General features: G+C 40.0%; 1 protein-coding gene across 6 annotated transcripts; it reads right to left on the bottom strand.

The window, feature by feature from the left end:
• Positions 1–386: 386 nt before the first annotated feature.
• On the bottom strand, positions 387–20689 carry ZNF181 (zinc finger protein 181). Of its 6 annotated transcripts, none has more exons than XM_045582564.1 (7): positions 20086–20689; positions 19144–19220; positions 12060–12118; positions 6341–6461; positions 5969–6067; positions 4666–4739; positions 387–4231 (listed from the first exon to the last, which is right to left on the bottom strand). In XM_045582564.1, exons 4-7 carry the CDS (start codon positions 6372–6374, stop codon positions 3038–3040), a joined length of 1401 nt encoding a protein of 466 aa, XP_045438520.1. In that variant the 5' UTR covers positions 6375–6461; positions 12060–12118; positions 19144–19220; positions 20086–20689; the 3' UTR covers positions 387–3037. The 6 variants fall into 6 exon arrangements, with proteins under 6 accessions (XP_045438520.1, XP_045438519.1, XP_045438521.1 ...); XM_045582563.1 differs by having other exon boundaries at positions 19144–19293; XM_045582565.1 differs by having other exon boundaries at positions 390–4231; positions 5969–6064; positions 19144–19293; positions 20086–20680.
• Positions 20690–25225: the final 4536 nt, after the last annotated feature.

Genomic DNA, 25225 nt, shown 5'->3' on the forward strand with positions numbered 1-25225 from the left:
CAACTTTCTCTATTTTTATTTAAAACTCTGGCTTTTGTTGGCCTGCAGACTGAAAGGTCCCAGGTTCGATTACAGTCAAGGGCATGTACCTTGGTTCCGGGCACATCCCCAGTAGGAGGTGTACAAGAGGCAGCTGATCAATGTTTCTCTCTCATTGATGTTTCTCTCTATCCCTCTCTCTTCCTCTCTGTAAAAAAATCAGTAAGATATATTTTAAAAATATTAAAAAAAAATAAAACTCCAGCTTTCTTTCCTAGTTCAGTATCACTGTAAAAGCATTTTAAACCAAAAATTATAAATTATTATCATGCGTATGCTTATGTTTATTTTACTTTTTAATCTTTATTGTTGAAAGTATTATAGATGTCCCCTTTAACCTCATCCACCCTCCTCCCAGCTCCTGGCTCCTCCCCAGGCTTTTCCCGCACTATTGTCTGTCACTGGGCTATGCATATATATAAGTTCATTGGTTAATCTCTTCCCACCCCATTTCTTTCTTGAAATACACCAGTCTGTTGTGTGCTTCTTTTAAAACGAATATGAATAGTTGGATGAATTCTCTCATGAAATAACAAGATGACATAAAAGTATGTGTAGTGAAGGCAAAGAAACCTGGGGAATTCAAGAACTACTTCATTTGTGCAGTACCAGTACTTGAGAGAGCAGAGAGAGGATAGAGAATGCCATGCTTCCTTAATTATCCCTCAAAGATCCTTCAACATTCCCTAGAATTTCAAAACCTCACAAATAATCAAAGAAAAGATAAATCTCTGCTTCATATTAAAAATTCTCCATCTCATTCCAAACCCACTATCTCTTTAGAATTGCAAAGGAATGTGCCTTCACCTCTTGGTTTTCAGTTAAAGTATCACATGTACTAGAGTAGTAGTTTATCTAAAGTCTGAAACCCTATCACACACTCCACATCAGAAATATTATATCAGGATATACTGTCCTGGTTTAAAATAATTTATTACTTACAATTATCATATGCCATAGAGAACATAATCTGAAATATAATTACATAAACTGCCCTTTACTTCCAAGTGTCCACACAACCCAAACATTGATCTATGTTACCTTTCTTGTAGCAAGATAGGAAACCATGGGAGACAGGAAACCATGGGGATAAGTAAGACTATTCCATCTCTTATGTAATTCTTATATAAGATAATATTTGAAGCCATGCTCCTTATAAACCATAATTATCTATCAAGGTTCATTGTAGAAAACAAGAACTCTTATTTCAAGGCATATATTATAGAAAATTGATGCTTAAAAATTGGTAGGTGGACTGGAGAAGTAATAGAAACAGCTCTGGACTATTAATTTCAAGATAAACCTCTAAAACTATGATTCAAGGAAGGAGAAATGACTGCTGCTATTATTAGTGATGCTGCCAATAGGAATACCCCAAAACCATAATACCTGAAACTAGACACCTGCAGCAAATATAACAGAAGTTGCTGGTCTGCTTTGCCTACAGTGACCCCCCAGACTGTGTGTGCTTGCAGTTTCATACTTAGTCCTCATCCTTTAGGATTCTAATTAATCATATCCAGTCCAGTCAGTGTGGCTGACTGAGCAATGATAAATGACCTCCTGGTTCAATTCATAGTCAGGGCACATGCTTGGGTTGTGGGCTCAAACCTGATTAGAGGGTGTGTAGGAGGTAGCAGACCAATGATTCTCATTATTGATATTTCTATCTCTCCCTCTCATTTCCTCTCTCTGAAATTAATTTTAAAAATAAAAATTTTTTAAAACCATATCCACAGTGAAGCCTGCTCTGATCCCTCATAGTATGTTGTTTCTTGATTATGTTCTCACAAGTACTTGTTAAAAATTTAAATGTGTGAATTAGTCCAGTGGTAATGGTCTATGAAATGTCCTTATCAACAATGAAATTCTTAGCACAGAGATTAGGTAGTTTTTCTTTTTTAACATATATATTTTATTGATTTCAGAAAATAAGAGGAAGAGATAGAAATATCAATGATGATAATCCCGTATCAGCTGCCTCCTGCATGCTCCCTATTGGGGATTGAGCCTGAAACCCAGGTATATGCCCTGACTGGGAATCAGACAATGACCTCCTAAGACTCAGGTTGACACTCAATCACTGAGCAACACTGGCTGGGCCAGTTTTTCTTTAGGTTTGCTAGTTTCCCACTAAAGGCTATTGTCAGTCTGATCTTAATTCATCAAGAGGCAAGTAATAGAAAGTTTTACAAGATATATCAGTGTCACTGTGAGTTTATTATATACAACTGGTTTTATTAGAGATCAAGAATTTCATTCACACCACTTTTTACTTCTTTTGCAAACTTAATTTTCATTTTTATAACATTTACTCAGTCCACTGAGTGACTAAGTATCTTCCAATGCCCATTAACTAGATAATTTCTATGTAGGACTTAAGTAAAACTGCAAGTGACTGCTATAAGAAATGCATATTTATTTATAATATGCTTGTTTGCTCTCCTGTAACTGTTTACAAATGGCATCATTGCAAAGATTTACACGTAAGTCCTACATCCTTCAGGTTGTTCTAGCATTAGTACACAGGTTGTTCCAGACATTCACGTCCAATAAGAACTCTTAGTAAATACTTTGCTACATTTCTGACATAAGCTTTCTCTGCAGTGTGAGTTCTTTGATGTAGAATGAGGAATACACTTTAACTAAAAGACTTGCCACAACTTTATATTCATAGTTTGTCTCTCTTGTATATGTCTGTACATATTTCCTAAGAGATTCATATTTCCAAGTCTTCCACATATTTGTTGTTACATATACAGAACAGTAAATACAGTGTGGATTTACTTACCAAAGGATTAATACTGGCTAAAGGCATTCTCACATTTATTGCTTTCATATGGTCTCTCTTCAGTGTGAACTCTGGACAATATGGCTTGTACCATTGCTAAAAACCTTTCTATAGTCATTACTCTCATAAGACTTTTCTCCAATATTGATTTTCTGATGCTGAATCAGGGAGGATCAATGGTTGAAATGTATTATGAAAACACTGCATTCATACAGTTTCTCTCATATATGATTTTTCACACATATAGTGATTTACATAGTCTAAAGGTTTTTCCACACTTAGGGCACTACTGAGTTTCTTTCCATTGTGTATCCTCTGATGGGCAGTAAGATTTGAGCCTTTGCTAAAAGCTTTCCCACATTCATTACATTTATATGGCTTTTCTCCAGTATGAATTCTCTGATGTACAGTAAGGTTTGAACTACAACTGAAGGTCTTCCCACATTTAATACATTCATAGGGTTTCTCTCCAGTATGAATTCTGTGATGTTGAAGCAGGGATGACCTATGACTGAAGGCTTTCCCACATATATTGCATTCATAAGGTTTCAATCTAATGTGATTTCTCAAATGCATATTCAGTGATTCAGGCTGGTTGAAGGATTTCCTGCATTTCTGACATTCAAAGGGCTTTTCTTCAGTATGAATACTCTTATGCTGAATAAGAAATGAGAGGCTACTGAAGACTTTCAGACATTTGCTGCATTCAAATTGTTTCTCTATAGTGTGAATTCTTTGATGTCGAGTAAGGTGTGAGCTACAGCAAAAGGCTTTTCCACATTCACTACATTCATAAGGTTTCTCTCCAGTATGAATTTTCTGATGGTGAATGAGAGATGACCTATGAATGAAGGCCTTCTCACATATTTGACACTCATAAAGCTTTTCTTGAGTATGAATTCTCAGATGTTCAATGAGATGTGAAACACGACTAAAAGACTTTCCACAGTTCATACATTCATATGGTTTCTCTCCAGTGTGGGTACTTTGATGATTAGTAAGTGATGAGACATGGCTAAAGGCCTTCCCACAGTCAATACATTTGTAAGGTTTCTCACCACTATGGCTTATCTGATGGCGAGTAAGGGATGAGCCATGACTAAAAGTCTTCCCACATTCATGACATTCATAAGGTTTCTCTCCTGTATGAATTCTCCAGTGGCGATTAAGAATCGATTGTTTGCCAAAGGCTTTCCCACATTCACTGCATTTATAGATTTTCTCTCTATTATAAGTCTGGTGAAGGGTAAGAGATTTGCTCTGGCTGACGGCTGCCACACTTTCATTAGAATCCAAAAGTTTCTTTCCACCATTGATATTCTCATTTTTTATAAATGACTTTTTTGGTAAGCTCTTCTTAAATATATCATGTTTATGTGATTTCCCTTCAGCAGAAATTCTCTGTAGTTCAAAAAGAATAGACTTTAAATTTAAATAAAAAAATGCTTCTAAACACATTCCCCATTGGGACTTTCTCTAAAGATGAAGGTCACTGGTCTAAAATGTTCTACCTAGCCGAAACTGGTTTGGCTCACTGGATAGAGCGTCGGACTGCGGACTGAAAGGTCCTGGGTTCGATTCCTGTCAAAGGCATGTACCTTGGTTGCAGGCACATCCCATGTAGGGGGCGTGCAGGAGGCAGCTGATTGATGTTCCTCTCTCATCAATGTTTCTAACTCTTTCTCTCTGTAAAAAAATCAATAAAATATATTTTTAAAATAAATAAAATGTTCTACCTAATTTGCATGCTTTCCCTCCAATTTCCCTATAGAGTCCCAGTACTTGTTAAAATTTGAAAATTCACAACTTTGTTTTATCATTTTTTCTATTATTACCGTTTCAGGTGAGTCATCCTCATAAATATTCTCCTTTGCTGATAATTCTTTGTTTTCCCATCTTAATTTCCAATCTGCAAAATATCAAGAAAGCAAAACACTTCTTTTACGTTCTTCTTGGAAGAAAATTCTATGATAGAAATAGAATTGGATAAAAAATAAAGTTCCACCCACACCCCTGCTCGAAAACACATAGCTCTGACAATATATTCAATTATTTCTGAAAAAAAGTTAAAGAAGAGCACAGAAAATACAGACAGCTCAAGGAGGCAGGAACTGAGTACAATAAAGGACCAGGGTTAATTAAGGGCAATCAGCATTTTGGAAAAAATGAAACTATCAGGCAGAATATGCAAAAGGCATTCTGGAATCCAGGCCAATATTTTGTGCCTATATTTATGTGCAAGAACACATTCAATCTCAGAGCCTTGGTTCTACAATCTTTAATCAATCTCAATTTGCTATCAGATTAGTATGCTTAAAATGCAGAATTTATAGTGTTTCATTAAACAGTTATAATGACAACAAAATAATCTAAATATACTTTATGGTTCATAAAAATTAAGGCTTTTGTGAGTTATGTAGTATCTATATAAAATCATTAATTTTCTTGGACATTAGAAAATATAGTATACTTAAACCTTGTATTGATCATCAATCTGTAATTAAAGTAATTTAAGACTTCATTGTTCTTAGAAATTTTCTTATACATTCTTTATTTCCTCTAACACTTATGCTCATATTTGATCTCTGAAGTTCAGCCTTGGTGGAAAAGTGAGTTTCTATCTAATTCACAGCTTTTCTTAACATAAAACCATCAGTATATTTTTCCTTAAATGGTCTTAAAAAGAATAACTTGCTCCACTTTTAAAATTTTACTTATTATTATTATTTTAATATATTTTTATTGATTTCAGATGAAGGGAGAGGGAGAAATAGAAACATCAATGATGAGAGAGAATCACTGATCAGCCCCCTCCTGTACACTCCACACTAGGGATCAAGCCCACCACCCGGGCATGTGCCCCGACAGGAATCAAACTGTGACCTCCTGGTTCATAGATTAACACTCAAACACTGAGCCACACCAGTCAGGCTAAAACCTCCACTTTTGATTAGATAACATGAATAATACAGAAAGATAATTTTGGATGGAGAATGGTCATTCTGAAATCTAAGTTTAAGGATCCCTCAATTTTGTTATATTTGGGAAGCTCTGAAGACAGTCTCCCTAAGATTTTCTAAAACGCCCCCCCTCCTCCTTTCTACAAATACCTATTTTGCCTGATTCACCATAATTTACCTGGAAACATACCTTTTCTCAGCTTTTTCTCCACCATCCAAGGTTCTTTCCCATCCTCCAATAAAGTGATCACATGTGGCTTAGGTATCGAAAGACCTGCTTACAGGAAAAATATAGAATTGTTTGAACTGAGGTCCTCATGGGGAGATGCCATCATCACAAAAGGGACCAAAGGACAGTTTAAAGAATGTTCCCTGAAAGGAAAGATAAGCTTCAGGCAGAATACAACAGAGCTACACATTTCCTTGGGGGTGTAAAAGAAAAATTCAGCCATTTACTCAGAAAGATTTCCATCAATTCAGAGTGGCCAAAAGAAAAAAAATCTCCTCTGTTGATATGGAGGTGGAAATAAGCAAATTATAATATGCTTACCTAGAGAGATCAGGTTCTCATAATTCTGGACCATCACATCCTTGTATAAATCCCTCTGAACAGAATCTAACCATCCCCACTCTTCATGAGAGAAGTCTATGGCCACATCACTAAATGTAACCTGAAATAGCAAACACATTTAGGCTCAATTATAATCCAGACCTCTTCTGTCACTGGACAAAGGATAAAGTTACCCTGATTGGAGAAGGGGACAAGATGTAAAGATTGTGACAGTAATTAGAAATCTAATATAAGTAATCTAATTATTGGGTAATTACATTTTTTTGGCATTGTTGTACACTAAGGGGAGACAAATATAAGAACTTTCCTTTAGGAGAGTTAATTTTTTTCAAAGGGAATACAATTATAATTTTTTAAAATCAGCATTCAACATTTAACAGCATATAGTCAACTTGTGTTTTTTGTTGTCATTTTTTAAAAATATATACTTTTATTGATTTCAGAGAGAAGGGAGAGGAGATAGAAACATAAATGATAACAGAGAATCATTGATGGGTTGCCTCCTGCATGCTCCTACTAGGGATTGAGCCTGTGTCCTAACCAGAATCAAACTGTGACTTCCTGGTTCATAGGTCGACCCTTCAACCACTGAGCAATGCTGGTTGGGCTCAAGTTGTGTTTTTTATAACTTACATGCTAAGTAAACAAAAACGCTAAGGGTAGACTTAAAAACAAATAAACAAAAAATACGGTATACTTAAACCTTGTATTGGTCATCAATCTGTAATTAAAATAATTTAAGACTCATTGTGCAAGAAGACTGAAGGATAGTTTCATGCCATAGGTAGTCCTTGAACAGAACCTTAAAGTAAGGGTAAAGAATAACATTTCATGGAAAATAGTCTAAGGAAATGGATTTCTTCTCAGAAACAGTGATCATTCAAGGTGGTATTAAAAAAGCAAACCATTAGAAAAAATTTAAATGTTTATTATGCTTACTGGTTAGTCAAATTATAACATGCAAAAATGTATGTATTTAAAATGGCATTATTAATATCTTTCATTGGTAAAATCGACATTGTTTGGCCATGGTAGATTTTTCACTCCATGAGGGGTTGATTCAATATTCTATTACTGAGAACCACAATGGTGGCATAAGTAAACACCAGTATTCGTAGTCTCCCACAACCATATAAAAAATTACAACTAAAATACAGAATGACCATCATTCAGAACCACCTGAAAGCTGACTGAATGGAAGTCCTACCACTAAAGAAGTAAATAAGAAAACACACTGAGACTGGTAGGAGGAACGGAGGCTCAGACCGGGCTGGTCAGGCACCCCCAGGGGCCATTTTTTTAACCGAGGGACATTGTCCCCGCAGAGGCTGCTATGGGGAGCAAGAGGTCCCAGCCCCACAACAGACTACCTGCCCAGGGCCCAGAGCTGGAAAGAGAAGTCCCCGTAACTTTGGGCTGTAAAAACCAGTGGGGATTGGGACTGAGGGACATAAAGGCTGCCCAAGACCCAGATGTCCCTCTTAAAGAGCCAAGCACAAACTTACTCGGACTTGTTTCCACTGAGCTCCAGTACCAGGAGGCGTTAGGGGACCCAGACACATATGGAGAGGAACTGGATTGTCTGGCATTGGGGCAGGAACTTGGGGGCGGCTTTCTATCAGACAGAAGTGCATGCAGAGGTAATTGATCCTAAGCCAAGACCTCCCCTCTCCCAGGGCTGACTGGAAACCATATCTGAGTCCCCATCAACCTGGGGCACACTGTTTGCCGTGCCCTGGCGATTCCCTGAAATTCTGCCCCATCCAATTTGCAGCCCCACCCAAGCTGTTTGCAGCAGTTTTTCCATATGAATGGCCTGTCCTGGCTAGGCTTCACACTTTGCTAAAATCTCTCAAACAAGCAGCAGTTGGTGTCAGCATGCCCCAAACCTATCCATAAAAGGCCCATGACCAAGCACCAGCCTACCTTGTTTCAAAGCTGGGCCTCACCTGGGCACTTCTAAAACCCAATACAAATGGGAGAAATCTTTAGATCTTTCTGTAGCTCCTACTAGATGGTCTAAGACAGTGGCTGGCTTTGCATCTCCCTCGAGACCCAAGAACCAGTGTACCTGGTGGACAGCTTCAGACCATACCAGATTACAACTCTACACCTCCTAAAGCAACACACTGAAGGGGCAGACTCAGTGAGCACCATCACCCTACTGAAGCAAGTCCTGCTCCACAGGGGTGTTTCCTGCACAGCTGCTCTCCCACTGTAGTCACAGCTCGTTTTCACAGCCAATTTGTCTGAAGGTGAATTCCTCCCAGTGACACCAACAGCAATCAAGTCTCAACTACAACAAAGCTGTGCACACAGCCCACAAAACGGTGCATCTAGAGTGTCCCGCTCAAGAGACTGGGGAGGCTGAACCACTGGGCTCTATAGGACACCTACTACACCAGGCCATTCTACCAACTCCGGGAAACATTGCAGCTCTACCTAATACATAGAAACAAACACAGGGAAGCAGCCAAATTGTAGAGATAAAAAAAATGTCACAAGTGAAAGAAATAGAAAAAAGCAGAGTTCAAAACCATGGTTATAAGATTATTATCAAGGATTTTCATGAAATCTTCAAGGGACTTAGTGACACTTTTAAGAATCTTGGTGAGAATGCCAAAGACATGGAAAAGGACCAGTCAGAAATTAAGCACACACTAGAAATTAAGCATACACTAAGTGAAATAAAGAATAATTTACAAGGATTTAATAGTAAAGGATTCCAAGAATCAAATAAATGATTTGAAATATGAGGAAGCAAAAAATACACAATCAGAATAACAAAAATAAAAAATAATCCAAAAATATGAAGACAGTATAAGGAGCTTCTGGGACAACTTCAAGTGTACAGTGTACCAACATTCGCATTATGGGGGTACCAGAAGGAAAAGAGAGCAAGATATTGAAAATTTAAAGAATAATGACAGAAAACTTCCCCTACCTGGTGAAAGAAATAGACTTATAAGACTAGAAAGTGCAGAGTCCCAAACAAGAGGAACCCAGAGGCCCACACCAAGACACATAATAATTAAAAAGCCAAGGGCTAAAGACAAAGAGAGAATTTTAAAAGCAGCAAGAGAAAAACAGTTACCTACAAGGGAGTACCTATACAACTGTCAGCTGATTTCTCAACAGAAACTATACAGTCCACAAGAAAATAGCAAGAAATATTCAAAGTGATGAATAGCAAGGACCTGCAACCAAGATTATGCAGCAAAGCTATCATTTAGCATTTTTTCCTATTTTTTAAAAAATAAATCTTTATTGTTCATATTATTACAAATGTTCATTTTCCCCCCCTCCATTGCTCCCCTCCAACAGGTTCCCACACCAACCTCTGCCTTTTCCCCACCCCCCACTGTCCTCAACCACAGGTGCACAGTTTATGTTCAGTCTCTTCCCACACACCCCCAACTCCCCTTTTCCTTGAGAATCGTCAGTTCACTCCCCTTCCATACCTCTTCTATTATATTCAACAGTTAATATTGTTCATCAGATTTTTTAATTCCCTTGTTTTTTAGATTCACTTGTTGATAGTTACATATTTGTTGTTCATAATTTTTATCTTTATCTTCTTCCTCTTCCTAAAGAACCCTCTTCAGCAATTCATATAATTCTGGTTTGGCAGTGATGAACTCCTTTAGCTTTTTTTTTATTTGTGAAGCTCTTTATTTGGCTTTCAATTCTGAGTGATAGCTTTGCTGGGTAGATTATTTTTGGCTGTAGGTTCTTGCTATTCATCACCTTGAATATTTCTTGCCATTCCCATCTGGCCTGCATGGTTTCTGTTGAGAATTCAGCTGACAATCATATGGGTGCTCCTGTTTCTTTCTTGATGCTTTTAATATTCTTTGTCTTTTGTCCTTGGAATTTTAATTATGATGTGTCTTGGTGTGGTCCTCTTTGGATTCCTTTTGTTTGGGGTTCTGTGCGCTTCCTGGACTTGTAAGTCTAATTCTTTCACCAGGTGGGGGAAGTTTTCTGTCACTATTTCTTCCAGTATGTTTTCGGTATCTTGCTCTCTCTCTTCTTCTGGGACCCCCATAATTCTGTTGGTTTGCCTGAAGTTGTCCCAGAGGTTTCTTACATTATCTTCAACTTTCTGGATTCTCTTGTCTTCTTGCTTCTGCGGAATGTCTCTGGCTCTTTATGTTCCAAATCTTTGATTTGATTCTTGTGATCTTCCATTCTGTTTTTAGGAGTCTGTATAATATTTTTTATTTCAGACAATGTATTCTTTATTTCTAGTTGATCCCTTATTATTTCTAGTTGTTCCCTTTTCATATTCTCATAGGTCTCCTTTATTTTATCGGCCTTTTCTAGGAAGTTCTTGAAAAACCTTATAACCGTGGTTTTGAACTCTCTATGTCCAGTCAATTGTTGCCCTCCATTTCTTTCATTTGTGATCTGTTTCTTTGTCTCGGCATTTCGCTGCTTCCCGGAGTTGGTAGGGTGGCTTTGTGTGCTAAAGTGTCCTATATGGTTCTGTGGGTCAGTCTCCCAGTTACCTGACGTAGACACTCTTGGTGGCCCCTTCTGTGAACTGTGTGTACAGCCTTGTTGTAGTTAAGTCATGATTGTTGTTAGTATCACTGGGAGGAAATGACCTCCAGGCCAACTGGCTGTGAAGATCAGCTGTATCTATGCCAGGAGACAGCCTTATTCAACTAGACTTGGAAAATTTCAAAAGCCTCTGTGCTCAGCTTGGATGGGGTGGAGTTTCAGGGTGGAGCCTACAGCCTTGGCTTTGGTCAACAGTCTGTTCTCTGCGTGCAATGTGCGCGCCTTTGAGACTTCCTTCCGCCGTCCCCCTGAGTTTCCGCCTTACAGCCCAGACTCCCTCTGTATGAGCCTGGGTCCCCAGGGTCTGGCCTAGAACTGGGGTTCAGAGCAGTCGGTACTGGGGCTCAGCACAGTCCAGAGCTTTTGTCTCCTTCCTGTTAGGGCAATCTAGAAGCAGAGTCAACAGTCTGTCCTCTGCGCGCAATGTGTGCACCCCAGGGACTGCCTTTTGCCACTCCCCTAAGTTTCCGCCTTATAGCTCAGACTCCCTCCATATGAGCCTGGGTCCCCGGGGTCTCGCCCAGAACTGGGGTTCAGTGCTATCGGAACTGGGGTTCAGCACAGTCCAGAGATTTTATCTCCTTCCCGCTAGGAAATGCCAGCCAGGCACTCAGCCACCCCTCCTCTCTGGCTCCTTCCTCTCCATGCACCCACCATGTCTCCGTACCTTAGGCTTTTACAGCTCCTCTGATTTCCCTTCTGGTTTTCTCTTTCCTTCTAGTTGTAGAATTACCAGTCAGTCAACTTTCCTGTAGTTCTGGATAATGTCCATTTTGTATTTTAGATGTATTTTTTTGAAATTGTTGTTTGAGGCTGCAGTTAGGTGTTTACCTATGCCACCATCTTGGTTTCTCCTATCATTTATCATTGAAGGTCAGATAAAGAGAATGCAAAAGGAGTTAATCACCACCAAACCAGTATTACATGAAAAGCTGAAGGGTATTCTTTAAGAAAAGAAGAAAATAATTTAAAATGTGAAAAATAAAATGTCAATAAATACATGTCTATCAACAATTGAATCTAAAAATCAAAATAAATAAGTAAAAAAATATATATTCTATTATTTTATTAGGATATTTTGCATATATATTCACTAGTGACACTGGTCTTTGGTTTCAAAATGGGAATTTACCTTTGTCAGATGTTGGAGAAATAATTAAAAACCATTATCTGCCAAGCAGAAAATCTTCTCTACAATGTAGAAAAGAGACAGGTTTATTACTGAATAAGCATTAACCAGAGTGCAATGCACTTCATAGGACATCACTAATGAGACTTTAAGAACAGAAAGAAATCTGACCCTTTTATTTTTTTGTTTTATTTTTTTAATATGTTTTATTGATTTTTTTACACAGATGAAGGGAGAAGGATAAAGAGTTAGAAACATTGATGACAGAGAAACATCAATCAGCTGCCTCCTGCACATATCTTAAACCTGGGACCTTTCAGTCCATAGGCCGATGCTCTATCCACTGAGCCAAACTGGTTTGGGCAAATCTGACCCTTTTAAAAAGCCAGGTAGATACAACCAATACATACATGCTTTCAAAATAAGTAACTTGTCCTCCATTTGCTACACATAGTTCATCCTACATTCACCTGGTAAGTTAATTACCTTTACTCCAAAGAAAAATAAAACAACTTTATTTTTATGACAAGCAGACAGAACTTGAAGCCAAAAGCCTAGGCTAAACTCCCACAGACAGGTAGTTAAGGATGCATCTTCCTTCATATTTGTATTTCAAAGAGATGGATCCAAAGCCCTAAGAAAGACTTGACTTCCTTGTAATATTGGCAGAGGGTACTTAGCTTCTAAAAAGATTTATAAGCATCTCCAGGGGACAAGGAAAGTATTTACAATAACAGGTTTTTCTCAAGGAACTATTCTAAAAGGAAGGGGTGCCCAGCTGGTGTGGCCTGGTGGCTGAGCATCAACCCATGAATCAGGAGGTCCCAGTTCAATTCCCAATCAAGACATATGCCAGGGTTGTGGGCTCAATCCCCAATTGGGGGCAGCAAATCAATGATTCTCCCTCATCATTGATGTTTCTATCTCTTTCTCTCTTCCTCTCTGAAATCAAGAAATAATGTTTTTAAAAAAGGAAAGGAGGGGCTTTTGTCTTTTTCCCTTTGGCACCAGGGAAAATTCTTTTTTTCTATTTGTATTTACTCTTACCAGCACATGTTAAGTCATAAAACACTTTTATTTTACCAGTGCAATGATATTTCATTTTTTTTTTTTTTTTAAATATATTTTTATTGATTTTGTACAGAGAGGAAGGGAGAGAGATAGAGAGCCAGAAACATCGATGAGAGAGAGTGTCATCGATCAGCTGCCTCTTGCACACCCCCTACTGGGGATATGCCCGCAACCAAGGTACATGCCCTTGACCGGAATCGAACCCGGGACCTTTCAGTCCCCAAGCCGACGCTCTATCCATTGAGCCAAACCGGCTTCGGCAATGATATTTCATTTTTAAAAAAACATATTTTATTGATTTTACACAGAGAGGAATTGAGAGGGACAGAGAGTTAGAAACGTCGATGAGGGAGAAACATCGGCCAGCTGCCTCTTGCACACCCCCAACTGGGGATGTGCCCGCAACCAAGGTATATGCGCTTGACCAGAATCGAACCCGGGACCTTTCAGTCCGCAGGCCGATGCTCCATCCACTGAGCCAAACCGGTCCCAGCTGATATTTCATATTTTAAGTTTTGAACACATTGATGAATATCATTGTATTAAAAGTCTAAAGAAAATTCACATAATCTTATTAACTAATACTCTTTGCCCTTATTTAGATCAGGGTTTCTCGACCTTGGCACTATTGACATTTTAGGCTAGATAATTTTTATGTTGTGGAGAGCTGCCCTGTGCATTCTGAGATATTTAGTAGCATCCCTAGCCTCTACTCTTAGGTCTCTACCTGTGTTCAGGGTATCCTCTCAGTGTAACTTCACTTCCAGCTCTGCCTCCTGGATACTATGGGCCACCAAAATAGTTCTAGTCTTGCTTCCCCCAGGGGTCCTTCAACTCTTTCTTCCCCTTCAATTGTATGGGCAGCCTTTGCTATTAATTTATCTTTGTCTTCAAAAGAATTCAGGATATATGTCCTAGCTCCTTTCTTAATTTCTTATACTTTCATACTTTTCTACCAGACCTTCGCTATTCAATACAGCAGTCACTAGCCACACTTGGCTATTTAAATTTTTTAAAAATTAGCTTCAGAAGCAAGATGGCGAATGTGTGGAGGTTGAGTGTTCTTTTGAGTGCCCAAGGAGACCAAGAGAGATGAAGCGAAACATCAATGTGAGAAAGAAGCATCAATCAGTTGGTTACCTCCTGCACGTGGCCCCACTGGGGATCAAACCTGAAACTTGGCTCTTTTCCTCTGAACTCCAGTGGTCAGACCTACTCAAATCTCAGCATTTCTCCAGGACCAACCTATCCCAGGATGGTGTGGAATACAACACATTCACCTGTCTACCCAGTCACCATTCTGGTTCCAAGGCTGCATCTCTCCACTGGACTGATGAGAGGGTTATCAATGTTTTGCTCCTGGGCCTACTTCCAACTGATTATTTGAATCCTTCCTCTGTGAAGGGACTACTCCCAGGCTGCAGCCCTCACTCGCCATGGTCACTGGGACCTTGGACAAGTTGTTATTGACAATGTTCACAAGGATGCACTGCAGAGAGCTGTCAAGGCAGTCCTCCTGGCACTCTCGGCTTTCACCTTTGCTGGGCTTTGTTATTTCAAGTATCACAATGTGAACATCTGCAAAGCTGTTGCCACGCTGTGGAAGCTCTGATCTTCTTGACTTAATAACTTGAAAATTGATTTGCCTCTGCTCTGCCAGTCATCTCACAATAAGGAGGAAATAACCCTACGTCCACTGGTGAGATAAACCTCTTCTCCTAACCACCTGGCTAGTTTTAGAATTTAATCTATGAGGAAAAGGTTTGAGAATAATTCTATTCAAGAAATTGTGAGACTGAGTTCCACATTCTGGCAAATGAATGAGGTTGTCTTCCAGCTTCTTACGAGACTCACAATGTAACTGAATGTTATGTATGAGCTTTCGCATTTTAATTTACCAAACTCTTTTATATATATATAAAATATATATATATACATATATATACATATATATATATATATATATTTTTTTTTAATTGATTTTTTTACAGAGAGGAAGGGAGAGATAGAGAGCTAGAAACGTAGATGAGAGAGAAACATCGACCAGTTGCCTCTTGCACACCCCCTACCGGGGACGTGCCCGCAACCAAGGTACATGCCCTTGACCGGAATCGAACCTGGGACCTTTCAGTCCGCAGACCAACGCTCTACCACTGAGCCAAACCGGTTTCGGCAATTTACCAAACTCTTAAAGGGAACTAGCTTTATTACTGTCAATGCCTAATCAAACTTCAATATTTGCCCTAGGAGTTACGGAGAAAGGGAAAACTATTAATTCATAAGTAAAGACTGCAGAAACTTAGGCAGCACTTAATGTCTGAAAACTTCCCCCCTTTGTTCAGTTGATACCACTAACTGATGTTATATGCCTTTGGAAAACTTTAGAGTTAAGAAATGCTGATATTTCACTAATTTCTAAATCCTGAGAAAAAGAGCCTGGAGAAATTCTGAATATAGACAAGTTTCATGCAGGAAAGAGGTACCCATGTAGATGATGTATCAAAATACTACATGTTCTAAACTGAGACTTACTCCTCAAATGTGTTCATTTTACATGTCCCAAAATAATATCCACAAATATAAAACGTTAAATAATAAATTTATTTTCCGACTGTGAGAATCTCTAATGTGAAATGTATTCTATGAATATAAAGATTTTTTTAAATAAAATTTTTTTAATAAATAAAACATTAAAGAGTTAAAAATTCAGTTCCTCAGTCATTCTAATCTTAGTTCAAATACTCAATATTCATATGGGGCTGGTGGCTACTGTACTGAACAACATACATGTAGAGTATTTCCATCACTGCAGAAAATTATCTTAGTACTGCACTAGGTCATGCAGTCCTGCATGTCAGTGTATACCCAAACTTATGTAAGATACTTCCTGACAGGTACTTCGTAAGTATTTAGGAAATTAATCAGTGAAAGATCTTGGCAATCATTTCACTTTAGCTTATACTTTTTTTTTAATTGTTATTTTCAAATTTAATTATATAATACTCCCAAGAAACCAGACTCTATCCAACATGCACATCTATCATTCATACCGTCTCCTCTGCAAGCTTCACCTTCCACCCTGTGATTCTGCCCACCACTGTTTCAGCACTCATTCACTCAACTATTTAGTAAGCATTTGTTTTGTGCCAGGTACCACTCTGGGTAATGAAGATAAGTCAACAACAACAACAAAAAAGAAAGAAGAAAAAAAAAAGAGGGGTGGGGGAAACCACAAAACCCTCCCAGTGGGAGGAGATAAACCATGAGCATATGCATATACTACACATATGCTAGTGAGTGATAAGTCTTATGGAAAACAATAGAACCATGATGGAGGAGTTGAAAGGTGACTGATAACTTTATTTTATTTATTTATTTATTTATTTTTTGCCTGGGACTGGAAGAATTTATTGAAATGGATAAAGATCCCCTGTCTGTCAAAGCTGCAGGTGCTAGAGGTATAAGTGCTCTGACAAATGGCCTCAACCCCACCCCTGTGCCACCCATTAAGCCACTTAATAGTCCCTGGGGAAGACCCGCCTTGTTCTTCTCCAGCACACCATGTTCCTCTCTCCTACTTTCAAATCTAATAGTACCATTAGCCCTAGGTATTTATCAAAGGGGACCTCAGGGAACCCCACACCTCCCAGTAATCCTCAACAGCCCTCCAAAAATAAGCCACAGAAGCTTAATATCTGTGACTGATAATTTTAAATAGGTGTTTAGGCAAGTTATACTGAGAAAATAACCATTGAACAAAGATACAAAGAAGGTAAGAATGCAAGACTGTGCCTATCTGAGGAAAGAATGTTCTAACCTGACAGGACAGCAACTTCTAAGTTCTGGAGGAAGTAACCAGTGTAGTTGGAGCCCACAGGGAACAAAGAGACAGAAGAAAAATAAGATCAGAGAGGTAATAGCCAGCCTAATTGTACAAAGCTTTTTAAGTCAGTCTGTTATTCTGAGTTAGACCCAGTGAAGAGTTTTAAAAATGAGGCACAACACAGGCCCGGAACACCAACTGCCAGGCTGGGAGCGGCCAGGCCCGAAGCGACCAGGCCCGGAGCAGCAGCTGCCAGGCTGGGAGCGGCCAGGCCCAAAGCAGCTGGGCCCAGAGCAGCCGGGTCAGGTGCGGCCAGGCCCCTGGCCCGGAGCAGCAGCAGCCACGCCCAGAGCAGCCAGGTCGGGAGCGGCAGTGGCCAGACCTGGAGCAGCTGGTTGTGGAACAGACCAGAGCAACAGAGGCCAGGCCCGGAGCAGCCAGGCCTGGAACAGCTCGCTCCTCGCCTGCCTCTGCCCCAAGGCTGCCTCTCAGACATGGCTGGAAACTTTGGGGGGCAACTTGAGGGTCTGCTGAACCAAATGAGGAAGGCTTAGATCTGGATGTGTTGAGTTAGTATAAGGCTGGGGTGTTGATCTGTGAGTGCCTTGTGTGGGGCCTGGATGAGGTTGGTTGATCTATTTGGAAATGTCTTTTGTGTGAAGTGTATCCTTGGGCATGTGGAAGTATTATTGATTTGAGAAAATGCTAAGTAACTGATTTACTATCTGAAAAATTTAAACTTCTGAAAGTTTAAGGTCTCTTGCCAAAAAGAGGTTTTAAAGCTAACACCTTAATTTTAATGGAGAAAGGGAATGACAAGCCCTTCCCACTCAGAACAGGTAATCCAATTCCAACCAGCAGCTATGTTTAAACAACGTGTCCATTTACACTTGAATGGCTATAGCCTAAGGGCAAGTTTACATGTAAACAAGTTTGCTCTCAATTCCCAGAAAAAAAACAAAAACACAAGGTTTAAAATTATTAGATTTAAAAATTTATTCTTAGAAGTATAAAAGTTTATTAATTAAAAAAAAAAGAGAGAGATTGAAAAACCTGATGAACAATAATAGCGGTTCATTGTAGTAGAGTCGGTGATATGGGAGGGGAGTGGGCTGACTGTTCTCCGGGAAAGGGAGGGAGGAAGAGACTGAACATAAACTGTGCACCTATGGATGAGGACAATGGGGGGTGAGGAGGGGGTGGAGGATGGGGTGGGAACCTGGTGGAAGGGGGAAGAAATGAGGAACCTTTGTAATAATATGAACAATAAAGATTGATTTAAAAATAAATAAATAAATAAATAAATAAATAAAAATGAGGCACAACAGGATTTTATATAATAAGAAAATCATTGTGACTGCTGTATTAAGAAGAGACTAAAGAGAGTCAAGGTCCAAAGCAGGGAATCCTACTAGGAAGCTACTGCAATAATCTAGGTTGGCTTGGACCAGGGTAGCAGTGCTGCGTCAGTGATGGGGTAACTAATGGTCAGATTCTGTATATATCCTGTTTATATTTTAGAACTAACTAAAGTGCCTGAATGTGAGTTATGAGAGAAAGGGAGAAATCAAGATGACTCCAAACATCTCTTTACTTAAATAACTGAAAGGACTTACTGTATATACCCTTAACTGAAACCATTGATACAGCTTTAACAACCATAAAGCAAATAGCCTAAATTTCCAAATTTGAATTCTGAATTGTAATTTTTAAAAGGTTAGCCCTAGCCAGTTTTTCTCAGTGGTTAGAGCGATAGCCGGAGGACTGAAGGGTCCCAGATTTGATTTCACTCAAGGGCATACCTCAGTTGCAGGATCCATCCCCACCCCTGGTTGGGGCACCTGTGGGAGGCAACAACCACATCGATGTTTCTCTCTGTATTTCACCCCCTCCCTTCCACGCTCTCTAAAAATCAATGGGAAAATATTCTCAGGTAAGGATTAACAACAATAACAACAACAAAAAGTTTGTTCAATACTCTACAAAGGCTTCTAGCAGAAAACTGGTAGAAAAGAGGAGAAACTTAGAGAAGATAACACTTTGGAGTTCTTCTTCAGGCTCCATCCTTGGCTACAATGAAAGGAATCACAGATCCAGTCCCTAAATGGAATTTGTTGGAGGGAAATGATAGAAGGAAAGCAAACACTCAAGAGACCTGATAAAAAGGTGTTTCAGGAAGATCTGAGGACTTACCTGGAACATGACTTTGCAGTTTCCAGTAATCAACACAGTTGTCTTTCCAGGCTCTTGTGTAATTGGAGGGCACTGTCCTGAGATGGCAAATTAAGGACAGGAAAAAGCAGTCAAGAAAAATCGGACTTATCTTGCAGCTCTGTAACACACCTGTGTGGAGAAAAACAATGGTAATCATTTTCTAGGGCTCTGATCTTCCTCTGAACTAACAGAGTATTCCTTGGCACGAAGTAACTAAACCATTCACTAGGTTCCACCTGCAAGTCAATCAACTTTTATATTATTAATATCTAAGAGAGAAACTCATAAAACAACAGTAGTAATCATGTTAAATGTGAGCTATTTAATAATCACCACTCTGCATGTGGGCATTCACATTCCTTTTTAAAAAATATATATTTTATTGGTTTTCTACAGAGAGACAGAGAGAGGAATAGAGAGAAACATCAATGAAAGAGAAACATCGATGGATCAGCTGCCTCCTGCACACCTCCTATTGGGGATGTGCCCGCAACCAGAATCGAACCTGGGACCCTTCAGTCCGCAGATCGACGCTCTATCCACTGAGCCAAACCCGTTAGGCCCAGATTTCTTTATTTAAACTACTGAAACGGCTATATTGAAACAGTTGTTCAAAGTTACACAACTGGAAAGCCTCAGCTTCATGGCTGGATGACATAAAAACAACTGCAGGCGGCGTTTTCTTTCCGTTAGTACTCTACACTCGCTCGCCCATTTGCTTTTCACGATCTGTGAGGTGAGCGCCCTCCTGGCGTCCCCTTTGCAGAGCAAGGCCCCGAGGCCCAGAAAGCTGAGGCCCTCGTGGGCTCTCACCGCGGGGCAGACGCTGGGAGCAGGCAGCGCCCGGTGCCGGTGCCGGTGCCGGTAGCCTGAGGCCCGCGCCGGCCCTCCCGCGACCCTCGCGTGCCCCAACCCGCGCACCGGACGCGCCGGGTCGCTGTGCGGGGACAATGGTAGCCGCCCTCACGGGAACTGCACCGCGCGTCTTCCCAGCGTCCAGGACGGAGAAGTTCGCCTGGCCCGACACTAGCACGGAGTGGACCACGAGCGGAGCCCACAGCTAAGCGACATTTCTCAGAACGCTCCGCGCCGCAAACACTAGTACCGGTGCTGCGCCCGGCGCCTCCAGCAAAACCACACTTCCCAGAAGTCTCCGCGGCCGCGCGCGGCCTCCGCGCCCCGCGAGAACACGGCCCGGCCAGCGTAGGGCGGCGGGGCCCGCACGCAGAGAGAGGGGAAGACGGGAGCCTCTGGGGGACCCGCCGCCCGCCGCCCGCCGCCCGCCGCGTTGTAAGAATCACCGCGTGCGAGTCACAAAACTGCGCTTCCCAGAAAAGGATGCGGGCGGAAGGTCTTCGGTCTTCGCACGTGGGTTCTGCCCGGACGTGGGCAGTCCCTTAGGCTATCAAGTCCTTCCCCCGGACAGGAGCTGGCCTCCTTCGGACACGATCCTTCTGACGTGCTTAGATATCTGGAATAGTTCACTTTTTAAAAACCATCTCTTCTCCCAAAACTCCCTCCAGCAAATGTTCCACGTCTATTCTCAGTAGAAAAACTTATTGACATTTTATTCTAAGTTAATTTTCTTTAATTTTAAATTTACAGTCTCTCCATAACTGTGTCTTATCAGGAAACATGCCTATTACTTCCCTGAGGCTGCTTTTCTCTAGGTCAGTGTGATCTCATCACTAAATATGAAAGACACTTTTTTTCTTGACCTCTTAGCATTTGCTATAACTGACCATTTTTCATCAGTCTCTTCTCATGGTTCTATGATACTCCATTTTTCTTAAATTTCATCTTGATGGCTGCTGCTTCTGTTTCCTTTGCTTGTTCTTCATCTTTTTTGAGCTCTAAATGGATGTGCTTCCCCTAGCAGGTTTGACTCGGGGGATAGAGCATCAGCCCATGGACTGAAGGGCCACATGTTCCATTCCAATCAAGGGTACATGGGTTGTGGGCTCCACCCATGTGGGGTGTGCAGAAAGCTGCCAATCAATGATTCTCTCTCATTATTGATGTTTCTATCTCTCTCCCTCTCCCTTCCTCTCTGAAATCAATAAAAAATATTAAATAAACAAAAATGAGTGTGCTTATTTTTGTTTGTTTTTGTTTTTGGTGGGTTTTTTTTTGTTTGTTTGTTTTTTGTTAATCCTCCCCCACGGATATTTTTCCATTATTTTTTTTTTAATATATTTTATTGATTTTGTACAGAGAGGAAGGGAGAGAGATAGAGAGCCAGAAACATCGATGAGAGAGAGTCATCGATCAGCCGCCTCTTGCACACCCCCTACTGGGGATATGCCCGCAACCAAGGTACATGCCCCTGACCGGAATCGAACCTGGGACCCTTCAGCCCCCAAGCCGACGCTCTATCCATTGAGCCAAACCGGTCCCGGCCCATTATTTTTTTTTTTTTTCTTTTGTTAAGAGTGAAATGTAGGGAAAGAAAGAGAGAAACCTCGATGTGAAAGAGACACATCTATTGGTTGCCTTCTTCCCTGTCCAATCAGGACAGGATCGAGCCTGCAACCAAATTGCATGCACTTGACAGGAATCGAACCTGGGACCCTTCAGTATGCAGGGTGAAGCTCTATTCACTGAGCCAAACCGGCGAGGGCTTGAGCTGTAAATGTTAAAGGGACCCAGGACTTGATACTTGGCCTCCATTTTTTATATTTTCTACATGTTTTCACTTTTGCATTTTTATGTGTTTATGAATCATTTTTAAAGATAACTCTCAAGTCTTTATAGTCCAGTCTGGACTCTCTCTGGAACTCAATTCATATATCTAGTTCTTTATCTCCCAGCTCACGTGGTTGTTCATTGTCAAACTGCACAAGTTTCATGAGACTCACACAGGCCTTGTCTCCTTATTCCCATCCTCTTTCAAGCTCCCACAAATTAGTAAATCGAACCCCTATTACCGAGGTGGGCAAACTGTGGATCAAAAGCCACAGGCGGCTCTTTGGCCTCTTGAGTGTGGCTCTTCCACAAAATACCACAGCCTGGATGAGTCAGTTTTGAAGAAGTGGTGTTAGAAGAAGTTTAAGTGTAAAAAATTTGGCTTTCAAAAGACATTTCAATCGTCATACTGTGTATATTTGGCTCTGTTGACTAATGAGTTTGCCTGTTAGATAAAGCTGAACATCCAGACATTTCTCTTTACTGGTATTTCTCTTTTGTCCTCACCCTCCCCACATGTAACAGATTGTACTGTTTTCAATCTGACTCAAAGTAATTAGCCATCAGGCTTCGTTTATTTATATCCAGTTCTCACATTAAAAACTGCAATTGCTGAGGAAACGCCATACTGTTTCCACAGTGGCTGCACCTGTCCTCATTCCCACCAGCAGTGCAAAAGGATTCTTTTTCTCTGCATCCTCGCTAGCACTTGTCCTTTGTCAGTTTGTTGATGATAGCCATTCTGACAGGTGTGAGATGGTACCTCATTGTTGTTTTGATTTGCCTCTCTGGGATGATTAGTGACTTTGAGCATGAATACTAGTGTGACAGTGCACAATTTTGCTTCTTAATTTTCACTAGAAAGTATGGTTTTAAAAGGTTAAAAATTCTGTTATATATAACTAAAGCTACAAAAATTAATAGAAAAAGCAACTGTGTATACAAGAGAAGTAAGTTATGTTTTGGCTTTTTAAAAAGTTATGAGATATGCAAGTGTGAAATGAAATAATTTTGTTCTGATTCTGAATGGCAAGAGGGCAAGAGGCAAACTCGGAGGACCACAGAATATTGTATAAAGTTTATGTAAAATGAATTAAGAAAGGAAAATTTATGTTTGATCAAATTGTATAAGATTGCGTGAATGTATACGTTTTTAAAATTAAGCTTTAATATCAATAGTGTACTAAAAAACATTCTTTTATTTGTTAAAAGAACAAAATTTTCTTGGACTAATAGTCTGTTACTGATAAGATATTATAAAAATGTTCTGTGCCTAGAAAGGAAAGATTCTGCATTTATCATAATTTTCTAGGTGTTTTGTTGTTGAGGTGATGGTGATGGTGGTGGTGTCTTAATCAAGTCCTTGATTACTTAAGAAAGCTGGTGCTTGAGCGTTGACCTATGAACCAGGCCACAGTTCGATTCCTGGTCAGGGCACATGCCTGAATTGTGGGCTTGATCCCTAATAGGGGGCATGCAGGAGGCAGTCAATCGATTATTCTCTCCCATCATTGATGTTTCTATCTCTCTCTCCATCTCCCTTCCTCTCTAAAATCAATCAATCAATCAATCAATCAATCAATATATTCTATCTAATAAAAGAGAAACATGCAGCTGAAACCGGTTTGTTTCGACCTGCAGACTGAAAGGTCCCAGGTTCGATTCCGATCAAGAACTTGTACCTTGGTTGTGGGCACACGGTTAATGTTTCTCTCTCATCAATGTTTCTAGTTCTCTATCCCTCTTCCTTCCTCTCTGTAAAAAAAATCAATAAAATATATTTTAAGAGAGAGAGAGACAGAGAGAGAGAGAGAGAGACATGTAAATTGACTGTACCTTTGCTATGCCCACAAGCATGCCCACCAGCCAATCAGGGTGAGTATGCAAATTAACCCAACCAAGATGACAGTTAATTTGCATATCTAGACCAGAAGAGAAGACTGAAGACAGCGTAGAAAGAAGCCAAGCACTGCAGAAGGGAGCAAAACTTCGGAAAAGCAAGCAAGCAGGGCGGGGAGAAGGGAGGAAAGCAGGCGGGCCAGGCAGCGACCACAGCAGGAAGCCCTATTGCAGGAATTTTCTTGCAATGAGCCTCTAGTGTGTGTGTAAATATATATATGCAGGAGGCAGTCAACTTATATATATATATATATATATATATATAAGTTGAATGTAAAAACTCAGCTTTGCTAACAATTATGTAACCTTCTGTATTCATCTTTGAAGTCTTTTTTTGTGTAAATCGGTTCATTTCCCCCATTAATATGTTTGCCATTGCTTATTTGCATATGCTAGCAGATTACAAGTAGTAAACATGTACAGGAAAATAATTACAACTCTTCAACTGTGAAGAGTTGTCCATCTTAACATTTTCCTTCCTGTGTAGTGGGATTGCTCCTTCTGCTTGGTTTGTGCTGGGAGTAGTAAGCCTGGAGCACCTGGACTCACAATCTCCTTCAATGTTTTGTTACTTTAGTTAAATAGCTAAGTATCCTCCTATATAATAAAGAGGTGTTATGCAAATTGACGATCATACACTCACATAAGATGGCCGCCCCCATGCGGTCACAAGATAGCCACACTCATATCATCACAAGATGGCTGCCCCCATGTGATGTCAAAAGTATTCTTATTTTCATGGCAGTCGGACATCCCCCAAGAGGTTCCCAGGTTGGAGAGGGTGCAGGCTGGGCTGAGGGACACACACACACACACACACACACACACACACACAAAAAAAAACAACAAAAAAAAAAAAACAACAAAAAAAAAAAACACCAGTGCACAAATTTCATGAACTGGGCCTCTAGTTGTTTTATAATTTGTTGGAATCATTGTCCCCATCACCCTGTTATCAGACAAAGGTAAGAAAAGGAATGGAAAAACTGGATACAAGCAGTCATTTGAATTATATGCTACTGAGCGAATTGAGGGATGATTATAATTTTATGAATTTTTGTTTAAAATATTGCTGATTCTTTTCCCCCTTAAAAAATAATTTGTCTTAATTGTTTAAAAGTATTAGAGATGTCCCCTTTTCCTTCCCCTCAGTGTCCCCCTCTACCCAGCTCCTGCCCCACCCAGGCCTTTACCACACTATTGTCTGTGTCTATGGTCAATGCATATATGCATGTAAGTTCTTTGGTTATATTTTTGTTGTTGCTGTTTGTTTATTTCCAGATGTGAGGAAATGTTTTTTTGTTTTCTCTTAGACTATGTATTATATGACTTAGAGCAATTTGGTAAATGATACCTTTGAAAGCAGCATTGAAATACTTATTCCCCCAACTTGATTCCTTCAGAATTTGGAAACTTTTAGTCAATAAGTATTCTTACTTTCTTTTTTTCTTTTTCATTTTTTTTATTTATAAATCTA

Source organism: Pipistrellus kuhlii, unplaced genomic scaffold (genome assembly GCF_014108245.1).
Source record: "Pipistrellus kuhlii isolate mPipKuh1 unplaced genomic scaffold, mPipKuh1.p scaffold_m20_p_17, whole genome shotgun sequence".
NCBI lineage: Eukaryota > Metazoa > Chordata > Mammalia > Chiroptera > Vespertilionidae > Pipistrellus > Pipistrellus kuhlii.